The 23,387-nt window shown below is 59.9% G+C and overlaps 1 protein-coding gene across 1 annotated transcript in view; it reads left to right on the forward strand.

The window, feature by feature from the left end:
* Positions 1 to 8,069: 8,069 nt before the first annotated feature.
* The window catches only part of SLC5A6 (solute carrier family 5 member 6), a 20,233-nt gene continuing 4,915 nt past the window's right edge, over positions 8,070 to 23,387 (forward strand). The window contains exons 1-13 of the mRNA XM_081904052.1: positions 8,070 to 8,090; positions 13,950 to 14,503; positions 15,443 to 15,508; positions 16,834 to 16,885; positions 17,086 to 17,153; positions 17,907 to 18,061; positions 18,866 to 19,006; positions 19,399 to 19,528; positions 20,383 to 20,471; positions 21,127 to 21,239; positions 21,375 to 21,442; positions 21,596 to 21,682; positions 22,578 to 22,750. Coding sequence (XP_081760178.1) covers positions 14,165 to 14,503; positions 15,443 to 15,508; positions 16,834 to 16,885; positions 17,086 to 17,153; positions 17,907 to 18,061; positions 18,866 to 19,006; positions 19,399 to 19,528; positions 20,383 to 20,471; positions 21,127 to 21,239; positions 21,375 to 21,442; positions 21,596 to 21,682; positions 22,578 to 22,750 — 1,481 coding nt within the window. The 5' untranslated portion in view covers positions 8,070 to 8,090; positions 13,950 to 14,164. The remainder of the gene's footprint in view (positions 8,091 to 13,949; positions 14,504 to 15,442; positions 15,509 to 16,833; positions 16,886 to 17,085; positions 17,154 to 17,906; positions 18,062 to 18,865; positions 19,007 to 19,398; positions 19,529 to 20,382; positions 20,472 to 21,126; positions 21,240 to 21,374; positions 21,443 to 21,595; positions 21,683 to 22,577; positions 22,751 to 23,387) is intronic.

A 23,387-nucleotide genomic window follows, 5' to 3' on the forward strand; every position in this document is an offset into this window, starting at 1 on the left:
CTACCTTAGCGGGCCAAAGGCGCTCTCCTCCTGCCTGGGGCGCCTGGGTGCCACTGTGGGCGCAGGATCCTGGGCTGGATGGGCCCCCTTTGGTGCGAGGCACCTGCCCCAGGGCTCTTCCTGCATGGAGCCTCCAGGGCCAGAGCCAGTCTACCTTAGCGGGCCAAAGGCGCTCTCCTCCTGCTTGGGGCGCCTGGGTGCCACTGTGGGCGCAGGATCCTGGGCCGGATGGGTCCCCTTTGGCTCCATGCAGCTGCCTTGGGGCTCTTCCTGCACGGAGCCTCCAGGGCCGAGCCAGTCTACCTTAGAGTGGCAAAAGGCGCTCTCCTCCTGCTTGGGGCGCCTGGGTGCCACTGTGGGCGCAGGATCCTGGGCCGGATGGGTCCCCTTTGGCTCCATGCAGCTGCCTTGGGGCTCTTCCTGCACGGAGCCTCCAGGGCCAGAGCCAGTCTACCTTAGTGGGCCAAAGGCGCTCTCCTCCTGCTTGGGGCGCCTGGGTGCCACTGTGGACGCAGGATGCTGGGCCGGATGGGTCCCCTTTGGGATTCTTCCTGCACGGAGCCTCCAGGGCCAGAGCCAGTCTACCTTAGCGGGCCAAAGGCGCTCTCCTCCTGCTTGGGGCGCCTGGGTGCCACTGTGGGCACAGGATCCTGGGCCGGATGGGTGCCCTTTGGCACGAGGCATCTGCCTTGGGGCTCTTCCTGCATGGAGCCTCCAGGGCCAGAGCCAGTCTACCTTAGCGGGCCAAAGGCGCTCTCCTCCTGCTTGGGGCGCCTGGGTGCCACTGTGGGCGCAGGATCCTGGGCCGGATGGGTCCCCTTTGGTGCGAGGCACCTGCCTTGGGGCTCTTCCTGCACGGAGCCTCCAGGGCCAGAGCCAGTCTACCTTAGTGGGCCTAAGGCGCTCTCCTCCTGCTTGGGGCGCCTGGGTGCCACTGTGGGCGCAGGATCCTGGGCCGGATGGGTCCCCTTTGGGATTCTTCCTGCACGGAGCCTCCAGGGCCAAAGCCAGTCTACCTTAGCGGGCCAAAGGCGCTCTCCTCCTGCCTGGGGCGCCTGGGTGCCACTGTGGGCGCAGGATCCTGGGCTGGATGGGCCCCCTTTGGTGCGAGGCACCTGCCCCAGGGCTCTTCCTGCATGGAGCCTCCAGGGCCAGAGCCAGTCTACCTTAGAGGGCCAAAGGCGCTCTCCTCCTGCTTGGGGCGCCTGGGTGCCACTGTGGGCGCAGGATCCTGGGCCGGATGGGTCCCCTTTGGCGCGAGGCACCTGCCTTGGGGCTCTTCCTGCATGGAGCCTCCAGGGCCAGAGCCAGTCTACCTTAGCGGGCCAAAGGCGCTCTCCTCCTGCTTGGGGCGCCTGGGTGCCACTGTGGGCGCAGGATCCTGGGCCGGATGGGTCCCCTTTGGGATTCTTCCTGCACGGAGCCTCCAGGGCCAGAGCCAGTCTACCTTAGTGGGCCAAAGGCGCTCTCCTCCTGCTTGGGGCGCCTGGGTGCCACTGTGGGCGCAGGATGCTGGGCCGGATGGGTCCCCTTTGGGATTCTTCCTGCACGGAGCCTCCAGGGCCAGAGCCAGTCTACCTTAGCGGGCCAAAGGCGCTCTCCTCCTGCTTGGGGCGCCTGGGTGCCACTGTGGGCGCAGGATCCTGGGCCGGATGGGTCCCCTTTGGGATTCTTCCTGCACGGAGCCTCCAGGGCCAGAGCCAGTCTACCTTAGCGGGCCAAAGGTGCTCTCCTCCTGCTTGGGGCGCCTGGGTGCCACTGTGGGCGCAGGATCCTGGGCCGGATGGGTCCCCTTTGGCTCCATGCAGTTGCCTTGGGGCTCTTCCTGCACGGAGCCTCCAGGGCCAGAGCCAGTCTACCTTAGCGGGCAAAGGCGCTCTCCTCCTGCTTGGGGCGCCTGGGTGCCACTGTGGGCGCAGGATCCTGGGCCGGATGGGTCCCCTTTGGCTCCATGCAGCTGCCTTGGGGCTCTTCCTGCACGGAGCCTCCAGGGCCGAGCCAGTCTACCTTCGCGGGCCAAAGGCGCTCTCCTCCTGCTTGGGGCGCCTGGGTGCCACTGTGGGCGCAGGATCCTGGGCCGGATGGGTCCCCTTTGGCTCCATGCAGCTGCCTTGGGGCTCTTCCTGCACGGAGCCTCCAGGGCCAGAGCCAGTCTACCTTAGCGGGCCAAAGGCGCTCTCCTCCTGCTTGGGGCGCCTGGGTGCCACTGTGGGCGCAGGATCCTGGGCCGGATGGGTCCCCTTTGGCTCCATGCAGCTGCCTTGGGGCTCTTCCTGCACGGAGCCTCCAGGGCCGAGCCAGTCTACCTTCGCGGGCCAAAGGCGCTCTCCTCCTGCTTGGGGCGCCTGGGTGCCACTGTGGGCGCAGGATCCTGGGCCGGATGGGACCCCTTTGGCGCAATGCACCTGCCTTGGGGCTCTTCCTGCATGGAGCCTCCAGGGCCAGAGCCAGTCTACCTTCGCGGGCCAAAGGCGCTCTCCTCCTGCTTGGGGCGCCTGGGTGCCACTGTGGGCGCAGGATCCTGGGCCGGATGGGTCCCCTTTGGCTCCATGCAGCTGCCTTGGGGCTCTTCCTGCACGGAGCCTCCAGGGCCAGAGCCAGTCTACCTTAGCGGGCCAAAGGCGCTCTCCTCCTGCTTGGGGCGCCTGGGTGCCACTGTGGGCGCAGGATCCTGGGCCGGATGGGTCCCCTTTGGCTCCATGCAGCTGCCTTGGGGCTCTTCCTGCACGGAGCCTCCAGGGCCGAGCCAGTCTACCTTCGCGGGCCAAAGGCGCTCTCCTCCTGCTTGGGGCGCCTGGGTGCCACTGTGGGCGAAGGATCCTGGGCCGGATGGGACCCCTTTGGCGCAATGCACCTGCCTTGGGGCTCTTCCTGCATGGAGCCTCCAGGGCCAGAGCCAGTCTACCTTCGCGGGCCAAAGGCGCTCTCCTCCTGCTTGGGGCGCCTGGGTGCCACTGTGGGCGCAGGATCCTGGGCCGGATGGGTCCCCTTTGGCTCCATGCAGCTGCCTTGGGGCTCTTCCTGCACGGAGCCTCCAGGGCCGAGCCAGTCTACCTTAGAGTGGCAAAAGGCGCTCTCCTCCTGCTTGGGGCGCCTGGGTGCCACTGTGGGCGCAGGATCCTGGGCCGGATGGGTCCCCTTTGGCTCCATGCAGCTGCCTTGGGGCTCTTCCTGCACGGAGCCTCCAGGGCCAGAGCCAGTCTACCTTAGCGGGCCAAAGGCGCTCTCCTCCTGCTTGGGGCGCCTGGGTGCCACTGTGGGCGCAGGATCCTGGGCCGGATGGGTCCCCTTTGGCTCCATGCAGCTGCCTTGGGGCTCTTCCTGCACGGAGCCTCCAGGGCCAGAGCCAGTCTACCTTAGCGGGCCAAAGGCGCTCTCCTCCTGCTTGGGGCGCCTGGGTGCCACTGTGGGCGCAGGATCCTGGGCCGGATGGGTCCCCTTTGGGATTCTTCCTGCACGGAGCCTCCAGGGCCAGAGCCAGTCTACCTTAGCGGGCCAAAGGCGCTCTCCTCCTGCTTGGGGCGCCTGGGTGCCACTGTGGGCGCAGGATCCTGGGCCGGATGGGTCCCCTTTGGCTCCATGCAGCTGCCTTGGGGCTCTTCCTGCACGGAGCCTCCAGGGCCAGAGCCAGTCTACCTTCGCGGGCCAAAGGCGCTCTCCTCCTGCTTGGGGCGCCTGGGTGCCACTGTGGGCGAAGGATCCTGGGCCGGATGGGACCCCTTTGGCGCAATGCACCTGCCTTGGGGCTCTTCCTGCATGGAGCCTCCAGGGCCAGAGCCAGTCTACCTTCGCGGGCCAAAGGCGCTCTCCTCCTGCTTGGGGTGCCTGGGTGCCACTGTGGGCGCAGGATCCTGGGCCGGATGGGTCCCCTTTGGCTCCATGCAGCTGCCTTGGGGCTCTTCCTGCACGGAGCCTCCAGGGCCAGAGCCAGTCTACCTTAGCGGGCCAAAGGCGCTCTCCTCCTGCTTGGGGCGCCTGGGTGCCACTGTGGGCGCAGGATCCTGGGCCGGATGGGTCCCCTTTGGCTCCATGCAGCTGCCTTGGGGCTCTTCCTGCACGGAGCCTCCAGGGCCGAGCCAGTCTACCTTAGCGGGCCAAAGGCGCTCTCCTCCTGCTTGGGGCGCCTGGGTGCCACTGTGGGCGCAGGATCCTGGGCCGGATGGGTCCCCTTTGGCGCGAGGCACCTGCCCCAGGGCTCTTCCTGCATGGAGCCTCCAGGGCCAGAGCCAGTCTACCTTCGAGGGCCAAAGGCGCTCTCCTCCTGCTTGGGGCGCCTGGGTGCCACTGTGGGCGCAGGATCCTGGGCCGGATGGGTCCCCTTTGGCTCCATGCAGCTGCCTTGGGGCTCTTCCTGCACGGAGCCTCCAGGGCCGAGCCAGTCTACCTTAGCGGGCCAAAGGCGCTCTCCTCCTGCTTGGGGCGCCTGGGTGCCACTGTGGGCGCAGGATCCTGGGCCGGATGGGTCCCCTTTGGGATTCTTCCTGCACGGAGCCTCCAGGGCCAGAGCCAGTCTACCTTAGTGGGCCAAAGGCGCTCTCCTCCTGCTTGGGGCGCCTGGGTGCCACTGTGGGCGCAGGATCCTGGGCCGGATGGGTCCCCTTTGGCTCCATGCAGCTGCCTTGGGGCTCTTCCTGCACGGAGCCTCCAGGGCCAGAGCCAGTCTACCTTAGCGGGCCAAAGGCGCTCTCCTCCTGCTTGGGGCGCCTGGGTGCCACTGTGGGCGCAGGATCCTGGGCCGGATGGGTCCCCTTTGGCTCCATGCAGCTGCCTTGGGGCTCTTCCTGCACGGAGCCTCCAGGGCCGAGCCAGTCTACCTTCGCGGGCCAAAGGCGCTCTCCTCCTGCTTGGGGCGCCTGGGTGCCACTGTGGGCGAAGGATCCTGGGCCGGATGGGACCCCTTTGGCGCAATGCACCTGCCTTGGGGCTCTTCCTGCATGGAGCCTCCAGGGCCAGAGCCAGTCTACCTTCGCGGGCCAAAGGCGCTCTCCTCCTGCTTGGGGCGCCTGGGTGCCACTGTGGGCGCAGGATCCTGGGCCGGATGGGTCCCCTTTGGCTCCATGCAGCTGCCTTGGGGCTCTTCCTGCACGGAGCCTCCAGGGCCGAGCCAGTCTACCTTAGAGTGGCAAAAGGCGCTCTCCTCCTGCTTGGGGCGCCTGGGTGCCACTGTGGGCGCAGGATCCTGGGCCGGATGGGTCCCCTTTGGCTCCATGCAGCTGCCTTGGGGCTCTTCCTGCACGGAGCCTCCAGGGCCAGAGCCAGTCTACCTTAGCGGGCCAAAGGCGCTCTCCTCCTGCTTGGGGCGCCTGGGTGCCACTGTGGGCGCAGGATCCTGGGCCGGATGGGTCCCCTTTGGCTCCATGCAGCTGCCTTGGGGCTCTTCCTGCACGGAGCCTCCAGGGCCGAGCCAGTCTACCTTCGCGGGCCAAAGGCGCTCTCCTCCTGCTTGGGGCGCCTGGGTGCCACTGTGGGCGAAGGATCCTGGGCCGGATGGGACCCCTTTGGCGCAATGCACCTGCCTTGGGGCTCTTCCTGCATGGAGCCTCCAGGGCCAGAGCCAGTCTACCTTCGCGGGCCAAAGGCGCTCTCCTCCTGCTTGGGGTGCCTGGGTGCCACTGTGGGCGCAGGATCCTGGGCCGGATGGGTCCCCTTTGGCTCCATGCAGCTGCCTTGGGGCTCTTCCTGCACGGAGCCTCCAGGGCCAGAGCCAGTCTACCTTAGCGGGCCAAAGGCGCTCTCCTCCTGCTTGGGGCGCCTGGGTGCCACTGTGGGCGCAGGATCCTGGGCCGGATGGGTCCCCTTTGGCTCCATGCAGCTGCCTTGGGGCTCTTCCTGCACGGAGCCTCCAGGGCCGAGCCAGTCTACCTTCGCGGGCCAAAGGCGCTCTCCTCCTGCTTGGGGCGCCTGGGTGCCACTGTGGGCGCAGGATCCTGGGCCGGATGGGTCCCCTTTGGCTCCATGCACCTGCCTTGGGATTCTTCCTGCACGGAGCCTCCAGGGCCAGAGCCAGTCTACCTTAGCGGGCCAAAGGCGCTCTCCTCCTGCTTGGGGCGCCTGGGTGCCACTGTGGGCGCAGGATCCTGGGCCGGATGGGTCCCCTTTGGGATTCTTCCTGCACGGAGCCTCCAGGGCCAGAGCCAGTCTACCTTAGCGGGCCAAAGGCGCTCTCCTCCTGCTTGGGGCGCCTGGGTGCCACTGTGGGCGCAGGATCCTGGGCCGGATGGGTCCCCTTTGGGATTCTTCCTGCAGGGAGCCTCCAGGGAAGGAGCCAGTCTACCTTCGCGGGCCAAAGGCGCTCTCCTCCTGCTTGGGGCGCCTGGGTGCCACTGTGGGCGCAGGATCCTGGGCCGGATGGGTCCCCTTTGGCGCGAGGCACCTGCCCCAGGGCTCTTCCTGCATGGAGCCTCCAGGGCCAGAGCCAGTCTACCTTCGAGGGCCAAAGGCGCTCTCCTCCTGCTTGGGGCGCCTGGGTGCCACTGTGGGCGCAGGATCCTGGGCCGGATGGGTCCCCTTTGGCGCGAGGCACCTGCCTTGGGGCTCTTCTCGCACGGAGACTCCAGGGCCAGAGCCAGTCTACCTTAGCGGGCCAAAGGCGCTCTCCTCCTGCTTGGGGCGCCTGGGTGCCACTGTGGGCGCAGGATCCTGGGCCGGATGGGTCCCCTTTGGCTCCATGCACCTGCCTTGGGGCTCTTCCTGCATGGAGCCTCCAGGGCCAGAGCCAGTCTACCTTAGCAGGCCAAAGGCGCTCTCCTCCTGCTTGGGGCGCCTGGGGGCCACTGTGGGCACAGGATCCTGGGCCGGATGGAACCCCTTTGGCTCCATGCAGCTGCCTTGGGGCTCTTCCTGGTTTCTGAGGAGTCCTGCATGGAGCCTCCAGGGCCAGAGCCAGTCTACCTTAGAGGGCCAAAGGCGCTCTCCTCCTGCTTGGGGCGCTTGGGTGCCACTGTGGGCGCAGGATCCTGGGCCGGATGGGACCCCTTTGGCTCCATGCAGCTGCCTTGGGGCTCTTCCTGCATGGAGCCTCCAGGGCCAGAGCCAGTCTACCTTAGCGGGCCAAAGGCGCTCTCCTCCTGCTTGGGGCGCTTGGGTGCCACTGTGGGCGCAGGATCCTGGGCCGGATGGGTCCCCTTTGGCTCCATGCAGCTGCCTTGGGGCTCTTCCTGCACGGAGCCTCCAGGGCCGAGCCAGTCTACCTTAGCGGGCCAAAGGCGCTCTCCTCCTGCTTGGGGCGCCTGGGTGCCACTGTGGGCGCAGGATCCTGGGCCGGATGGGTCCCCTTTGGCTCCATGCAGCTGCCTTGGGGCTCTTCCTGCACGGAGCCTCCAGGGCCAGAGCCAGTCTACCTTAGTGGGCCAAAGGCGCTCTCCTCCTGCTTGGGGCGCCTGGGTGCCACTGTGGACGCAGGATCCTGGGCCGGATGGGACCCCTTTGGCTCCATGCAGCTGCCTTGGGGCTCTTCCTGCATGGAGCCTCCAGGGCCAGAGCCAGTCTACCTTAGCGGGCCAAAGGCGCTCTCCTCCTGCTTGGGGCGCTTGGGTGCCACTGTGGGCGCAGGATCCTGGGCCGGATGGGTCCCCTTTGGCTCCATGCAGCTGCCTTGGGGCTCTTCCTGCACGGAGCCTCCAGGGCCGAGCCAGTCTACCTTAGCGGGCCAAAGGCGCTCTCCTCCTGCTTGGGGCGCCTGGGTGCCACTGTGGGCGCAGGATCCTGGGCCGGATGGGTCCCCTTTGGCTCCATGCAGCTGCCTTGGGATTCTTCCTGCACGGAGCCTCCAGGGCCAGAGCCAGTCTCCCTTGGCGCCCCTTGGCCGGGTTCTCTCTCTCTGGCTTCCCTCCCTTCCTGGGGGTCTCCGGCTCCTCCCGCCCCGGCGGGGCTCCCTCTTCCCGGCGTCATCCCCGCGCGCCCGGCGGAGGCGGCGCCTGTCCTTGGCAATGTCAGCTCCGCCGCCGCGCAGCGCCGAGAAGGAGGAGGAGGAGGAGGCGGGACCCGGACCCGGCGGCGGCGGCGGCGGCACGTGGTCGCCCGAGCAAAGGTCTCTCTGGCGGGGCTGCCGGGCGGCCCAGGAAGCGCGATCCCCGGCGGACGCCCGGCTGGTAGGTGCGCGCTCGCTGGCCCGCCCCGCACGTGGGAACCGGGCCGGCGGCGGCGGGACGCGTGTTCTCTCTCGGCGGACCCCCTTCGGGGCGCGGGGGCTCCGGGTGCCCCGAGCAGGTCCAGGGGCATCCGGGAAGGGGGCTGCCCGGGCGGGGGGGGGGGCAGGGACGCTCCAGAGCCTCCCTCCCATTGAGCACGACAGCCCCGCGGGGTGGGCTCGCCTGAGAGCAGAGCTGAGATATAATAATAATAATAATAATAATAATAATAATAATAATAATAATAATAATAATAATAATAATAATAATAATAATAATATATTATTTATACCCCGCTCATCTGGCTGGGCTTCCCCAGCCACTCTGCGGCTTCCAACAAAACACTAAAATACAATAACCTATGAAACATTCAGAGAGGAGGAGGGGAGCCGCACACTTGGGTTCTGGGGCTGCCAGACCTGCAAGTAGGGAGCCCCCCCAATTGCCACCCGCTGGTATCTGGGCGTAGGCTGGGGGGGGGTGGTCATGGAACTGTAGAACTGGAATAATAATAAGAAGAATTAATAAGAATTTATGGTTTGTACCCTGCCCGTCTGGCTGGGTTTCCCCAGCCGCTCTGGGCTGCTTCCAACAAAGATTAAGGAGACATTAAAATGGAAGGGACCCCAAGGGGCATGTGGGGCAGCAGGAGTCCCAGCCTTGCTTAGACCCATTCTGGCGAGGGGTGGAGGCAGGGCTAGATTCACCTATAAGCTAAGCAAGCTATAGCTTAGGGCCCCACTCTCTTGGGGACCCCCCCAAATCACTATTAATATTTGTATTTCAATTACTTTGATAAAATACATATTTTGTTATCTGCAAATGGCTTGAGATACCTATTAGGTCCATAAATGACCATATAGGATATAAAGGTCAAGGGACCTCTGACCATTAGGTCCAGTCACTGACAACTCTGGGGTTGTGGCACTCATCTCGCTTTACTGGCCAAGAGAGCCGGCGTACAGCTTCCGGATCATGTGATCAGCATGACTAAGCCGCTTCTGGCGAACCAGAGCAGCGCATGGCAACACCGTTTACCTTCCCGCTGGAGCGGTACCTATTTATCTACTTGCACTTTGACAGGCTTTCGAACTGCTAGGTGGGCAGGAGCAGGGACCAGCCAATGGAAGCTCACCCTGTTGCGGGGATTCGAACTGCCGACCATACGATCGGCAAGTCCTAGGCACTGAGGTTTTACCCACAGCGCCACCCGCGTCCCAATATATTCAATATATTCAACACCAAAAACAGGGACAATTTGTTGTTGGCAAAGGACAGCTGCACATATAAAGGGCGCCATTACCTTCAGGAGCTAAGGGCCGCATCAAACCTCAATCTGGCCCTGGATGGAGGTGTAGGAGAAGACAGGCCTTCTGGCTCCAGGCCCCCCATCCCCCTTGAGGACCCTCTCCACCCCAGGGGTCTGGGGGGCCGCGTGACACAGCGTGGTCATCCTGCACGTGGCCTGAGGTGCCACGTGATGCCGACAGTGTGAAGGGACCCCCCTTGCCTGCCTGGCCCAAAGAGTCAGGCTGGGGGGGGGGGAGTGCACCTCTAGCCGCTGAATGCATCCCCCGATCCTGGAATCCTAGAGCTGTCGAGTTGGGCAGGGACCCCCAGAGGGCATCCAGTCCAGCTCCAGAATCCCTGGCAGGCGGCTGCCCAAGCTCCGCTGAAAATTCTCCAGGGAAGGAGAGTCAAAGGGGGCTCTTCTCTCCCCATGAAGACCCCACAGCCCTTGTGCATTATTCAGACGCAAGATATCAGGAGCATCATCTGAACAGTACGATCTGTTTGGCAGTGGGGCTGGCTGTGGGGTGGGAAGGGGGCCACTTTTGCTGGAGGGGATGAGGCAGAGGGATTCCCCGGAGGGACGGAAATGGCCCCCCCGCGAGCGAGGCTGTAGCTGCTTTCCACTGAGCGGCGGGGTGGGCTGGATGTCCTCTGGGTGCCCTTGCCGCTTTGACATTATTTGCGACAGCAGAGCTCTGGGTGACTCATTGGAGCCGGGAGAGCCTTTGGGAGGAAGGCAGCCTGTTCCTAGCGGACCCCCGGTGGGCAGGAGGCTGGATTGGCAGAGCACCCTTGAGCTCTGCAAGTTGCCGAGGGGATTGGGGCCCCTGGCCTGGGCGGTGGAAAATCCCCACTCACAGCGTTGCTCCTGTGAGGTCACGAGTCTCCCTCTCCCCCAATTTGGAGGCTCCAACGCAGCTCCTCGGATGCTGTCCTTGGGTGAAGGTCAGGAAAAACTAGAGGGGGCCCACGGAGGGCAGGGGGCAGAGTGGGGAGCCCACCTTCCCTCCCCCAGACCCCCCCACCCCTCTGGCTTGTCTATGGGGTGCAGGAGAATTGGGCTGGGCAGCCAGTCATGTCTCTGGGCAGAAGCAGTTCTTCAGTTCTGGAAAATCAGCTGAATGGGGGGGGCATTTTGGGAGTGGGTGGGCTTCTGTGAGGGCAGGGAATGCTGTTGGGGCATGTGAAAGACAAGGGAGTCCTGAGGTGTGTGGGGGGGCAGCTGGCCACACATAGCACCCCTCCTTATTCCTGCCCTCCCCCCCCCGGTCAGCCGTGGAGACCCCTGAACTCAGAGGGCCTTGAGCCGCTTGGCACAGCTGCAGAGGGAGTGCCTGGGTTGCGCTTGCAAGGCCCCCCCCCCCATTGTGGCATTTGTGTGGCTGCTGTGAGGGCAGGATGCTGGTCTGGGGGGGGGGCACTTTGGCCTGATCCAGCTGCAGGCAGACGCTTCTTTGCTTCTTCTTCTGCAAGGCCTCAAATGCCGCTACTCTTGCAAACAAAATAGGAAGCAGACATGGCAGCAGCTGCAGCCCCCCTCTGCACTTTAGAGAAAGCCCCCTCCTCGCTTCTCCCGGGCCCCTATCCTGACCCTCAGACCGGCACTTCGGCTTTTCTCCTGCTAGGATCAGACAAGCCCTAGCAAGCCACCGTGGGCCGTAATCCCAGGAACTATGCATTCAGCGTTCCTGGCTCTGTGGCTCAGTGCCCTGCAGGATCAGTGCCCTCCCGGCTGCGTTGCTCAGCGGCTTCTCCCCCACCCTCCAGAAGTCATTTTCCTCCATGGTGTTGTCTCCCCCCCAAAAAACTCTCCTTTGAACTGGCAGCCTGGAGGCCGGCTGACTCCTCAAGGCTTGCCAGTTGTAGAGGCTAATCTCCCTCTCTCCCTCCTGCTTAAATGCTTAATCTCTCACCGAGTTTCCCAAGCGCTGGGGCTGATGATTAAGGAGCCCTTTCCAAGACCTGAGCTTGCTAGGTGGAGTGGAAGCAAAGCCCTTTGCAAGAGAACTCTGTCCCTGCTGCTTGCTTTGCTAAACCTGAGCTGCCCGCTTCCTGCATCTCAGGTCTTGCAATGCACCCGGTGGCTCGGTTTACCCAGAATTTGTTTCTTTGCTAGCCGACTAAGCAGAATGTAAAGGGACCCCTGTCAGGGGTCCCTTTACCTTTACTAGGGGATACAGGTGACGTTGTGGATTAAACCACAGAGCCTAGGACTTGCCGATCGGAAGGTCGGGGGTTCGAATCCCTGCGATGGGGTGAGCTCCCGTTGCTCGGTCCCTGCTCCTGCCAACCTAGCAGCTCGAAAGCACCTCAAAGTGCAAGTAGATAAATAGGTACCGCTCTGGCGGGAAGTTAAATGGCGTTTCCGTGTGCTGCTCTGGTTCGCCAGAAGCGGCTTAGTCATGCTGGCCACATGACCCAGAAGCTGTATGCCGGCTCCCTCGGCCAGTAAAGCAAGATGAGCACCGCAACCTCAGAGTCGGCCACGACTGGACCTAACGGTCAGGAGCCTCTTGACCTTTACAAAGCAGAATCTCTCCTTCCTCACTCTTTCTTTCACATGACTCTTTTCCATTGTAAAATCGCAGGCTTGGCGTTTCCATGCGGTGCAGCTCTTTGCTTTCTTAAAATACTTTACAAATATTGGTCTTGCCTAGAAATATTGGTCTTGCTGAAATGCGAGTCTTTCTAATTCCTTTTTGCTGTGCCCCGGGGAAGGCTTCCAAGCCACACAGAGGAGCCTCGCTTCTCTTCTTGGGGGGGGGGGGAGTCCAAAGAGGGCAGCCTGGCAGTGCCCCCCTCCTCTCCACGCTGACCCTCGTTGCCCCCAGGCTGCCCTTGCAGGTCCAGCTTTGGGGGCCTGAGCTCAGATTTCCAGCCCTGCATGTGGGACCCCCACAAATGATCCTCCCCCCCCGCAAAGGGCCTGTGCTGCTCCCCCCCCATTGGACGGAGGTCTGCTGGGCTCCCTCTCCTCATTTCTGCTCAGGCTACCAGGAGCTATTTGGGGCTGCAATTTCACAGCTGGCTCCATCCTGCTGAGTCCCCACATTCTGGGATCTCAGCCGGGCCAGACCGCCTTCCTCCTCCTGGCTTTTATGGGGGCTTCACTCTGTGGAGGTTTGCAAAGAGAGGCTGGATGGCCATCAGTCAGGGATTCTTGAACTGGAGTTCCTGTATTGTAAGAGGTCAGGCTGGATGAGCCCTGGGGGTCCCTTGTGACTCTGCAGTGCTGCGATTCTATGAACCCTTCCCAGGCCCCCTCAACAGGGACACCCCCTTTCTCCTTAAATGGCCTTCCTCTCCCCCCCCCCCCCCAGCCTGGGCATGGATGGTTCCCTTCCACAGTCTCTGCTGGGAGGCCAAGCAGCCCCCTCTGCAAGCTGAGAGCAAGCAGGGCTGGATCAGGCCCGCTTTCTGTCCTGTGCCTTTTCAGAGCCCTTGCAAGATCTCTTGGGTTGCTCGACTCTCTTTCCGCGTGGAGAGGACATTCTGTGCAGCTGACCTCAGGAAGCGTTTTGCCGTGCAAACCTGAGCAGAACGTAAGAGAAGCACGATGGACCAGGCCAATGGCCCATCTGGGGCAGAATCCTGTTCTCACAGTGGCCAACCAGATGCCCATACATGATAAAAGATCAAACATTAAAAAAATTCCCTTCAGATGCCTTCTAAAAGTCAGATAGTTTTGTATTTCCTTGACATCTGGTGGGATAGGGTGCCACCACCAAGAAGGCCCTCTGCCTGGTTCCCTGTAACTTGGCTTCTTGCAGGGAGGGAACTGCCAGAAGGCCCTCAGCACTGGACCTCAGTGTCCAGGCAGAATGATGGGGGTGGAGTCGCTCCTATCCATAGCCCTCTCCTCCTCCATGAATTTGTCCAACCCTCTTTTCAAGCCATTCAAGTTGGTGGCCACCCCAGTCTCCTGTGGGAGGGAGTTCCACTGTCTAACTCTGTGCTGTGAGAATAAAGCCTTTCTTTTCCCGTTCTACAAGTTCTGGTGTAGGAGAAATGAAGAAGAGCATTTCTCCACCCCTCCCTCCAGGCGTCATGTTATAAACTCCCATCGCATCTGCTCCTACTTGCCTCTTCTCTCGACTAAAACCCCCCAAATTCTGCTTCTCCTGGGCTGGGCAGATGGCGCCAGCAGATGCTTCTCCTGGCGACACCCCCCACTGCGCCCTCGGCACTTGAGGCTGCTCTTGGGCGGCTCAGGCTGTGTGCTTTGGCCCCGGGCGCTGCTCCTGGGGCGCTTCTCCGAGTCCTCCCTGCCCCCTTGCTGGGAAGGCCTGGCTCCCCGGTGCCAAAAACACTCTGGGCCGTGAAGATTGGCAGCCGGCACTTGCCTCACTTGGGGTCCTGCCAGAAGACTTTGCTCGCTCCCTCTCTGCCTCGCAGCCTTGAGACGGGGAGATTAGCAGCGGCGAAGGTTTGCTGCCTCCCAGAGCTGGGGTGTCTGGAGGAGGGGGTGCCGGCTGGGTCACGCGCTCCTGGGTCCTTGGGCTCATTCCTCCTCCCTCTCTCTTCCAGATCGCCTCGCCTGGGCCATGGCAGCCGCAGTGGATCTCCGGCAGCGAGGCCGGCGCTTGGCAGGCTGGTGACGAGCCGGTGCCCGGTTTTGGGAAGGCAGGCTGAGTGCCTGGAGCTGGGTTTCAGCGCAGGGGTTCCTCCCGTGATGGCCAAGGGACAGTAGAAGCCCCTCGCCCTCCAAGAGGCTCCGGAGAGCCGGCGCCGTGGGGACAGCCATGCCGGTGCTGACGTTTGGCGTGGCCGACTACGCCATTTTCGTCCTTCTGCTGGTCTTCTCGGCCGGGATCGGACTCTTCTACGCGCTGAGTGGCGGGAAGCAGAGGACCACGCAGGAGTTCCTGCTGGCCAACCGCAGCATGGGCTTTTTTCCCGTGGCGCTCTCCCTCCTGGCCACCTTCCAGTCGGCCGTGGCCATCCTGGGCGTCCCCTCCGAGATCTACCGCTTCGGCACTGAGTACTGGTTCCTGGGGTGCTCCTACTTCCTGGGGCTCCTCATCCCCGCTCATGTCTTCATCCCCGTCTTCTACCGCCTGCGCCTGACCAGCACCTACGAGGTGAGTGGCAGCGGGTGGGTATGTTGAGGGTCTCCTTGGAGATGGGCTGGCCTGAAGATGGGGTCAGAATTGGACCCACGGCCCTCTTCTCTCAGGGTTTGTCTCCCGCTGCAGCCGGCACCGAGGCACAAAGTGTGGTGCTCTTTTGGTGTGGTGGCATCTACACCGCGGAACTCCCTGCCTCTTGAAAATCAGGCTTCATTGCACTCTTTTTGGCACCTACTAAATACACTCTCTTTGTTATATAAAACTTTATTCATTTCGTTTTTTTAATTAAAATTTTACAGAGATGTATCAGTCATTAAAACAAGATTCCAAAGAATCTCCTGGGCTTCCCTCCTCCCCTTTGTGGGTCCTATTATTTATCATTTCCTCCTGCATCTTTTATGATAGTCGAAATCTTTCACATCTCCATTGTATTCAGAATTCCCCCTGAAACTACAAGTGATGTTCCAATCCTACTAACAAAATATTCTCACTTAGACAAGCCTGTTCAGGCGTCTGGAAAGTTGGTCTGTTTTTATCTTGTTGTCATTTTGACTTTTTGAAAGTCTTACACTGATGGTGTTATTCATTCTTCTTGCTGACACTTTTATCGCATTGTCTTCTTGGCAAAACCGCCCTGAGATGTTTTCCTGGTGGGCGCTGCTGAGTCGAGTTCTGCAAGGAGGCCGGCCGGCTTAGAGCCCCGCTGGGAGGCCGGCAGTTGGAGGTCTCTGGCCGTCCTGGGGTCCTCCCCTCCTCTCAAGTGGTGCCTCAAGTGGGAAGCATATGGGGACGTGGCGGGTGGGTGGGGGTCAGGAATGCTGCCCCAGGAGAGCAGGGGGGCTGTCCAGGGCTCCTTGGGCACCATCTTGTGGGGCTCCTGCGCCTGGAAGCCAAGCCATATTTGCTCTCTGCCCTACTGACACCCCCAATTCTCTTTGTCGCCCCACCCAGTACCTGGAGCTGCGGTTCAACAAGGTCGTGAGGGTGTGTGGAACAGCCACCTTCATCTTCCAGATGGTGAGTGCAGAACACCACCCTGGTCTCTCTGCCTCCTCAGTCGTGGGGAAAAGGAGGCCTTTTCTTTTTAAGCTTCTGCCTCAAGCTCCCAGCCCTTCTGCTTAAAACTCTCCATGTCTCCCTCCCTCCCTCCCTTCCTTCCTTCTTTCCTATCTTCTGTTGCAGGAATTCAGGTACAGGTTGGGGGGGTTGCCCCTCCAGCAGATCTCATGCACATGCAGCCCACTACCAAAACCAGCACAATCACTTTTGTGACTTTTGTGACTTTTGTGATTTGTCCCCACAAAACACTTCATCACAGTTTCTTCCTCTCTATTCAAAGGGCCTTTGCTGCACGATACCAAATGTAAGAATTTACTGATCAATGTATCTCTGTACTGGCTCACTGGGGAAACTTCAGAAATTCCTATAGACATGTGAGCTCAGCTCCTCAGCAGCCCCTCTGCCTGAGGGATAATCCCTGGCATCCTGATATCTGAGTGCCAGACAGGTGGCCATGCCAGAAATAATAAACCCAGATGAAGACAAAAGGGTGGGATGATCTTGGCTGGGAAACAGGGAAATAGAAATATCTTTTTTTGTTCCACTTGATGGGTGTTTGGTGGAGGGCAAGGGGAACCATGGGGCAGGGTCCAGGATGCTCAGATTCCGGCCACCAGACCTCCCCTTTCATGATGTAACCATGATGTAGTTTTTTGGGGGGTATAACATGGGGATTAGCAGCTAATAAAAGTTTGGGTTCTCTTTTGTTTGGGGCATCCATCTTGTTCCACCTGGTGGCAGGTGGGAGTCCTGTCGCGACAGTCTTCAATCAAGACCAAGCCTACTGGCTCCTGTTTTGCTCTGGGATTCCTGGCTGGGGTCCTTGCTTTTTGTCCAAGGGAGCCCTCAGTTAACAGTTCCTTCCTTCCTTCCTTCCTTCCTTCCTTCCTTCCTTCCTTCCTTCCTTCCTTCCTTCCTTCCTTCCTTCTTGCCTTTCTCTTCCTCCTTCCCTCCCTCCTTCCGCTTCCTTCTCTCCCCCCATACTGTCTCCCCCGTCCTTCTCTCTCATTCTTCCTGCCTTGGCTGTGGCGCTCAGTGGTTGGGGCAGAGCAAGTCCTTCTCTCTCAGCCTCGCCTCCCTCGCAGGGCTGTTGTTGGGCAGGTGGGGGAGGGAGGGAGACCCAGAGACCCTGCGGGGGGGGGGGGAATCAAGGTCACAATTCTCCTCTGGCATGTGGGTTTTGCAGTTGTACGCTGCCTCATCCTCCGATCTCGGGGCGGCTCACAACCCAAAAAAGGCCCCGCGGGGTCCAGTTCACAGTGGGGCTGCCTTTCTCCCCACAGGTGGTGTACATGGGGGTCGTCCTCTACACCCCAGCGCTGGCTCTCAATGCAGGTGAGGAAGTGGACCTGATCCCGGAGGGCAAGGCTTTTTCGCAGCTGGAGCATTTTGGGTGGTCTGGGGGGCAGGGAAAGTGGGCAGTCTGGACCCAGCCCCCCACTTGGGGGGAAGGGGGTCTGATGCTGGGCTGCTGCTCTCGAGGGGCAGGCGGCCGGCCGCTGGGCCCCTCCCTGAGGACTCTTCCTTGCTTGCAGTGACCAACTTTGACCTCTGGGCCTCTGTGCTGACCATTGGGCTGGTCTGCACCCTCTACACCGCCCTGGTGAGTAGGGACCCCGCAAGGGGCAAGGGGGCAGCTGGAGCCCCCCAGAGATTCTGGGCTGCAGGAGGTTGTGGGCTCCACAGGGCCCCCAAAGAGGGCAAATTCTTAAATACCGGCCATGAACAGGGTGGTCCCTGATTGGGGGTTGGCTAGATGTCCCTTGGGTGTCCCAACTCCACAAGTCTATGATTCTGGGGTGGGGCTGGAGGTGCGAGTGGCCACGCAGCCCCTGGGCCCCTTCTCCTGTCAGGTGCCCCTGGGAAAGTCTAGATTGCTGCCTTCTGGCCCCCTTGTTCCCATAAGACCATCCCTAGTGCCCCTCACCCTATGAAATGCATTGCAGTGTCTATATGGGCAGGTTATGAATTATTATTTATACCCCGCCTATCTGGCTGAGTTTCCCCAGCCACTCTGGGGAATATTTATTATTTATTATTATTTATTATTATTATTATTATTATTATTATTATTATCATTATTATTAGCAGTTTGCGCTCACCACTAAGAGAATGACACGAGGAAATCCAATTAATTCTGTGCTTATTCAAAATCCTATTTAAACCACAGAAAGGATGGACTTGATCCAGGGAAGCCTGGTATTCAGGGACCCCTTCAGTGTGCCTCTCAGAACCCCCCACAAAATCCCATTTCCCACCCCCCCAGGGGGCAGGACCACCCACTGCGGAAACCGTGGGACAGTGCGATCACCCCGAATGTTGCCCCCCATTAACCGGCCCCTCCTTCCCTTTGCAGGGTGGCCTCAAAGCCGTGATCTGGACGGACGTTTTCCAGACCTTTGTCATGTTTGCCGGCCAGGTGGCCGTGATTGTGGTGGGCACCGTCAAAGTGGGGGGCATGGGGCGCGTCTGGCAGCTGGCGGCAGAGAAGGGCAAGGTGTCCGGCATCGAGTAAGTCGGGGGGCGGGGGGGATAAGGGGCCTGGTCCTTCCGTCTGCTGCCCAGTGGGGTGGGCCCAGCAGAACCCAGAATCAGGGCCCCGGGGCCCCTGGCCTTAGAGCCACGGGTGCAGATCCTTCCCTTTGCATTACACCTCTGCACAAGGAAAGCCCCAGGGGAAAGGATCTGGGGGTCTTGGTGGACCCCAAGCTGAACCCGAGCCCAGAGGGTGATGCAGCAGCAAAAAAGACCAGTGCTGTTCCAGGCTGCATCTGCAGAAGTCGAGGGTCCGGGTCAAGGGAAATCAGAGTCCCACTCGATTCTGGAATATCGTGTCCAGTTCTGGGCACCACAATTTATATTGGATATTGACGAGCTGGGAGGTGGGCAGAGGAGGGAGACCAGGATGACCCAGGGTCTGGAAATGAAGCCTTATTAAGAATGGTTGAAGGAGCTGGGTATGTTTTGCCTGGAAAAGAGGAGACTGAGAGGAGACAGGAGAGCCATCTTCCAATATCTCAGGGGCTGTTGCATAGAAGCTGGAGCAAGCTTGTTTCCTCCTGCTCTGGAGGGCAGGACTCGAACCCGTGGCTTCAAGTGACAAGAAGGGAGATTCTGAATAACATCAGGCGTAACTTGCTGGGGGAATGGACTCCCTTGGAAGGAGCTGGTGGACTCCCCTTCCTTGGAGGTTGGATGGCCAGCAGCCAGAGATCCTTGAGCTGTGATTCCTGCATTGTGGGGTTGGGGTTGGTCTAGATGACCCTTGGGGTTCCCTTCCACCTCGACCGTTCTCTGCTCCCCTTCCCTCCCCAGCCTGAACCCCGACCCTTATGAGCGCCACACCTTCTGGACCTTGGCCTTTGGGGGCGTCTTCATGATGCTGTCTCTCTACGGGGTCAACCAGTCTCAGGTCCAGCGATACCTCAGCTCTCGCTCAGAGCGGCAGGCCGTGCTGTGAGTGGGGCGCCGTGGGGCGGGGTGGGGTGCTTGGGAGACGTGGGGCTGTGAGGCCCAAGGGGATCCAGTCCCCATCTGGAAGCAGGAGGGGGCAGCTGGGAGGAGGCTGGGGGTCAGCCTAAGGATGTCCTGGGAGAGAGAGGGAGCTATGGGGGGCTTCTATCGGGGGGGGGCTGACCTCTTTCCCTATGGAGCATCTGCCTGGCCGCTGGGCCAGAGTTGCCTCCTTTGGCCTGATCCAGCAGCCTCTTCGGGTGCCCTTGTGGAACCTCCAGCTCCAGAGGCAGTCTACCTGGAGTCCAAGTTCTATGGGGCCTTTTGGGGGAGAACAGGATGCTGGGCCTGATCCTGCGGCCTGATCCTCCCTCCCTCTTTCTGCCCCCTTCCAGGTCTTGCTACGCCGTCTTCCCCTGCCAGCAGCTGGTCCTCTGCCTCAGTTGCCTCACCGGCCTGGTGATGTTCGCTTACTACCAGGAGCATGAGCTGAGTGCGGAGCAGAGCAGCGCCTCCTCCGATCAGGTGGGTCAGGCACTTGCTCCCCCCCCCCAAATCCCGGAGAGTCACTGCACCTGCCAGTCAGTGCAGGCAATACTGTTGCACAAAAAAATGGAGTGGGCTTTTGCCACCCAGCTCCCCATCCAGGGACCTAGGACCCCCTAAGTGCGTTGTCGATCAGAGAAGAATGGGTGTGGTCTCTGTCCCCAGATGATCTTTGTGGGCCAGCTACTGCCCTCCCTGAGTTGCCCCCTGATTTGCATCTTCCCCCCTCCACTTTGCAAACCTCTACTTTGGGTTTTTTAAAAAAATTATTATTATTGAAATTTCCCAACAAAATTTACCATAATCAATATTAAAAACAAAAACTAATAATAATAATAATAATAATAATAATTTATACCCCGCCCATCTGGCTGGGTTTCCCCAGCCACTTTTACATTTCTAGTCCCCCCTCCTCAGCTTCTCCCAGCTTCCCTTTCCGGTTTATCACGTATTCATTTCTTCTGTGTGTAATTTTCTACACCTTATATATTGAAATTGAAATCATACCTTATTTACACATTCTTAACGTTTTACCCTCATATTTATATTTTCTGTTTATATTTGTCCATTGCAAATGTATTGCTTGAATCCTGCAAGTGAGTTCATTTCAGTACGTTATTTCTGTATATACATCATAAAAGGCTCCCAATCTTTCTTAAAATCCTTATTGTCCTTCTCTTAAGCTTCGCCATTTCCGCGTATTCCGTCCACTTTTCTTGCCATTGTTCTTTCGTCGGCATTTCATTGCTTTTCCACCTTTGAGCTAATAAAGCACTGGCTGCTGTTGTCACCCACATCAATAAGTTCTTCTTGTCTTGTGGTCACTCTGGCAGATGGTCCTCTACTTCGTGATGGATGTCCTGCAGGGAGTGCCCGGCCTCCCCGGCCTCTTTGTGGCTTGCCTCTTCAGCGGCTCCCTCAGGTGAGCTCGGCAGGCAGCCAGCCCTTCCTTCACTGGGGATCTTGAGGACTAGAACCCTTCATTCTGCCCACGGAGGGACCATAGCGCAGGGCTTGGCACGCGGGCTCTGCCAGGTTCGGTCACTGCCGGCAGCATCTCCAGGGAGGGCTGGGGGGAAAGACCCAAGAAGACTGCTGCTGCCGGCCAGAGTTGACAATACGTGCGGCCTAAGACCCTCGTACCTACAGGACTGTCTCTCCTGGTCTGCCCCGCGGAGGACCTTACGGTCCACAAATAGCAACACTTTTGGTGGCCTCAAGGAGGTTAGCTTGGTCTCAACCAGGGCCAGGGCCTTTTCAGCAGTGGCCCCGACATGGTGGAACGCTCTGTGCCAAGAGACTAGGGCCCTGCGGGACTTGACATCTTTCCGCAGGGCCTACAAGACAGAGCTGTTCCGCCTGGCCTTTGGCTTGGACTCAGTCTGACCCTTCTGTTTCCCTCCACTTATGGTCTTGATTCTGTGTTCCTGCTTAGATCTTCCTTCGGAAACATGAGGACTAGAGCCTTGTGTTTATTTCCAGGGAAGTGCATTGTGTCTCCCGGGAGGGCTCTGCCCAAGGGGCTTTTTCTGCCCCCTTCCCTTCGGCTGACCCCCCCCCACCTCTTCTCTCGGCAGCACCATCTCCTCCGCCTTCAACTCCCTGGCCACCGTGACCATGGAGGACCTGATCCGCCCTTACGTGGCCAGCATCCCCGAAGGACGGGCCACGCTCTACTCCAAGCTGCTGGGTGAGCTGCCCCTGGGGGAGAGGGGTTGGGGGGCAGGCAGCGTCCCAGTGCCCCCAGCTCCACGGCTCCAGCCACACAGCCCAGGGGTGCCTCTGCCTCTCCTCTCCCTCTGACTGGACCCCCTTCTCCCCCCAGCTCTGGCCTACGGACTCCTCTGCCTGGGCATGGCTTACGTCTCCTCCATGATGGGTTCGGTGCTGCAGGTAAGGGGTCAGTGGAGGGGGCGGCTGGGGAGGGGGGAGCTAACTTTGGAGCCGGTGCACGTTTATTTTTTAAAATAATAATTTGGGGTTGGTCTGGATGACCTTTGGGGGTCCCTCCCAACTCTACGGTTCTCTGGTTCTCTCCCCCCTTAGGCTGCCATCAGCATCTTTGGCATGATGGGGGGCCCTCTGCTGGGAGTCTTCTGCCTGGGCATGTTCTTTCCTTGTGCCAATCCCGTGGTGAGTATTGCTGTTTATTTTTTTTGGGGGGGGGGTGTTAGGAGCTGTTGTTCCCTCACCCCTCTTTCTCTGGGGTCAGGAGCCTTCCCTTCCACTCCCCACGCTCCAAAGGGGGCGGCCAGCGTTGCAACTGGCAGAATAGCTGGTGGGGTTTTTTCGTGGGGGTGGCATGGCCTAGCTTGCAATGGGGGGGGGGGTCAGGATCCCCTCAACACTCTCTTCTTCGCAATGGGATATTGGCTGTGCCCAAGGCAGGATGGAGAGCAGCACCGGCTGGGAATACGCAGACATAACATTTTACAAGGACAGGACCAGGGAGAGAATAGTCGTCACACAGAGAAGGAATAAGGATATGGTTTGAATGTTTCACCTCTGGGTTTATAAACCATTTAATGTGTCTAGACGAACGGATGTCGTTAATATTGCAGTTGTTGTATAAGGGATTGTTATTCGGACTGGAACGTAATTGAGATGAACAAGATTTTGGGACTCAGAAACAAAGCAACGTCATCAAACCATGCGGGGGGGGGCACCTAAATTACATATTTTGGCATCTGAATGGTTGGGATTTGTCATTGTATTATAATTTGGCTGCCATTGGATTATTGTAATTGAAAACTAATAAAAATGATTGTCAAAAAAACACACCCTAAATAATGAATTATTATTATTCCCAGCAGATGTCAAGGAAATAAACAACTATTTTACTTTTAAAAGACAACTGAAGGCAGCCCTGTTTAGGGACGTTTTTAATGTCTGATGCTGTATTGTTTTTAATATTCGCTTGGAAGCCGCCCAGAGTGGCTGGGGAAACCCAGCCAGATGGGCGGGGTATAAATAATAAATTATTATTATTTATTATTACTATTACTCTCTTCCTCCTGCTCTTCCTCAGGGGGCCGTCACTGGCTTGGCTGCCGGGCTGGCCATGGCGTTTTGGGTGGGCATCGGGAGCTGGGTGGCCAACCAGGTGCTTGTGCCCCCCGGGACTGGCGCCCCCCAACTGGACGGAAACCTCACAACGGCCGTCATGACGACGCTGCAGACCTTGACGGCGACCCCACAGAGGTAATGGGGAAAGGGACTGGGGGACCCCAGGACACAAGGATTGGGGGGCTGGCTGTGTGTGTTTAGGTCGAGCTTTCTATTATTTCTGACATTCCTATCCCACCCTTTTCCCAAGGAGGCATCCATGCTTCTCCGCGCTCATTTAATCCCCACAACGACCCTGCGAGGTTGACCAGGCAGAGAGCGGCAGGGAAGGAGCCTTGTGGCTGGGGGGGGGTATGAGCCCATTTAACCCCTGCATCCCCCCTGCCCAGAGGTTGGGGTTCATGTTCCCAGGATGCCTTCCCCATGTTTGCTTAACCTGAGCGTTGCTGGAAAGAGAGGCTTGATTGCCCTGAGCGATGGGGCCATGGCTGACAAGGGATCCTGGGATGCCGCTCTGGGCTCCCTGTGCTGCGGACGGGATCTGAGCACCCAAAGCCCCCTGCCCAGATCCCCACCGTGGCTTCAGGGCAATTTGTGGTTACAGTGGCACCTCTGGATGCGAACGAGATCCATTCCGGAGCCCCGTTCGCATCCCGAAGTGATTGCAACCCATGTCCGCGCATGCGTGTGACGCCACTTTGATGGTCTGCGCATGCACGAGCGGCGAAACCTGGAAGTAACGTGCTCCATTACTTCCGGGTCCCTGCAGCAC

Source organism: Podarcis melisellensis (assembly GCF_964234715.1).
Source record: "Podarcis melisellensis genome assembly, chromosome: 3".
NCBI lineage: Eukaryota > Metazoa > Chordata > Lepidosauria > Squamata > Lacertidae > Podarcis > Podarcis melisellensis.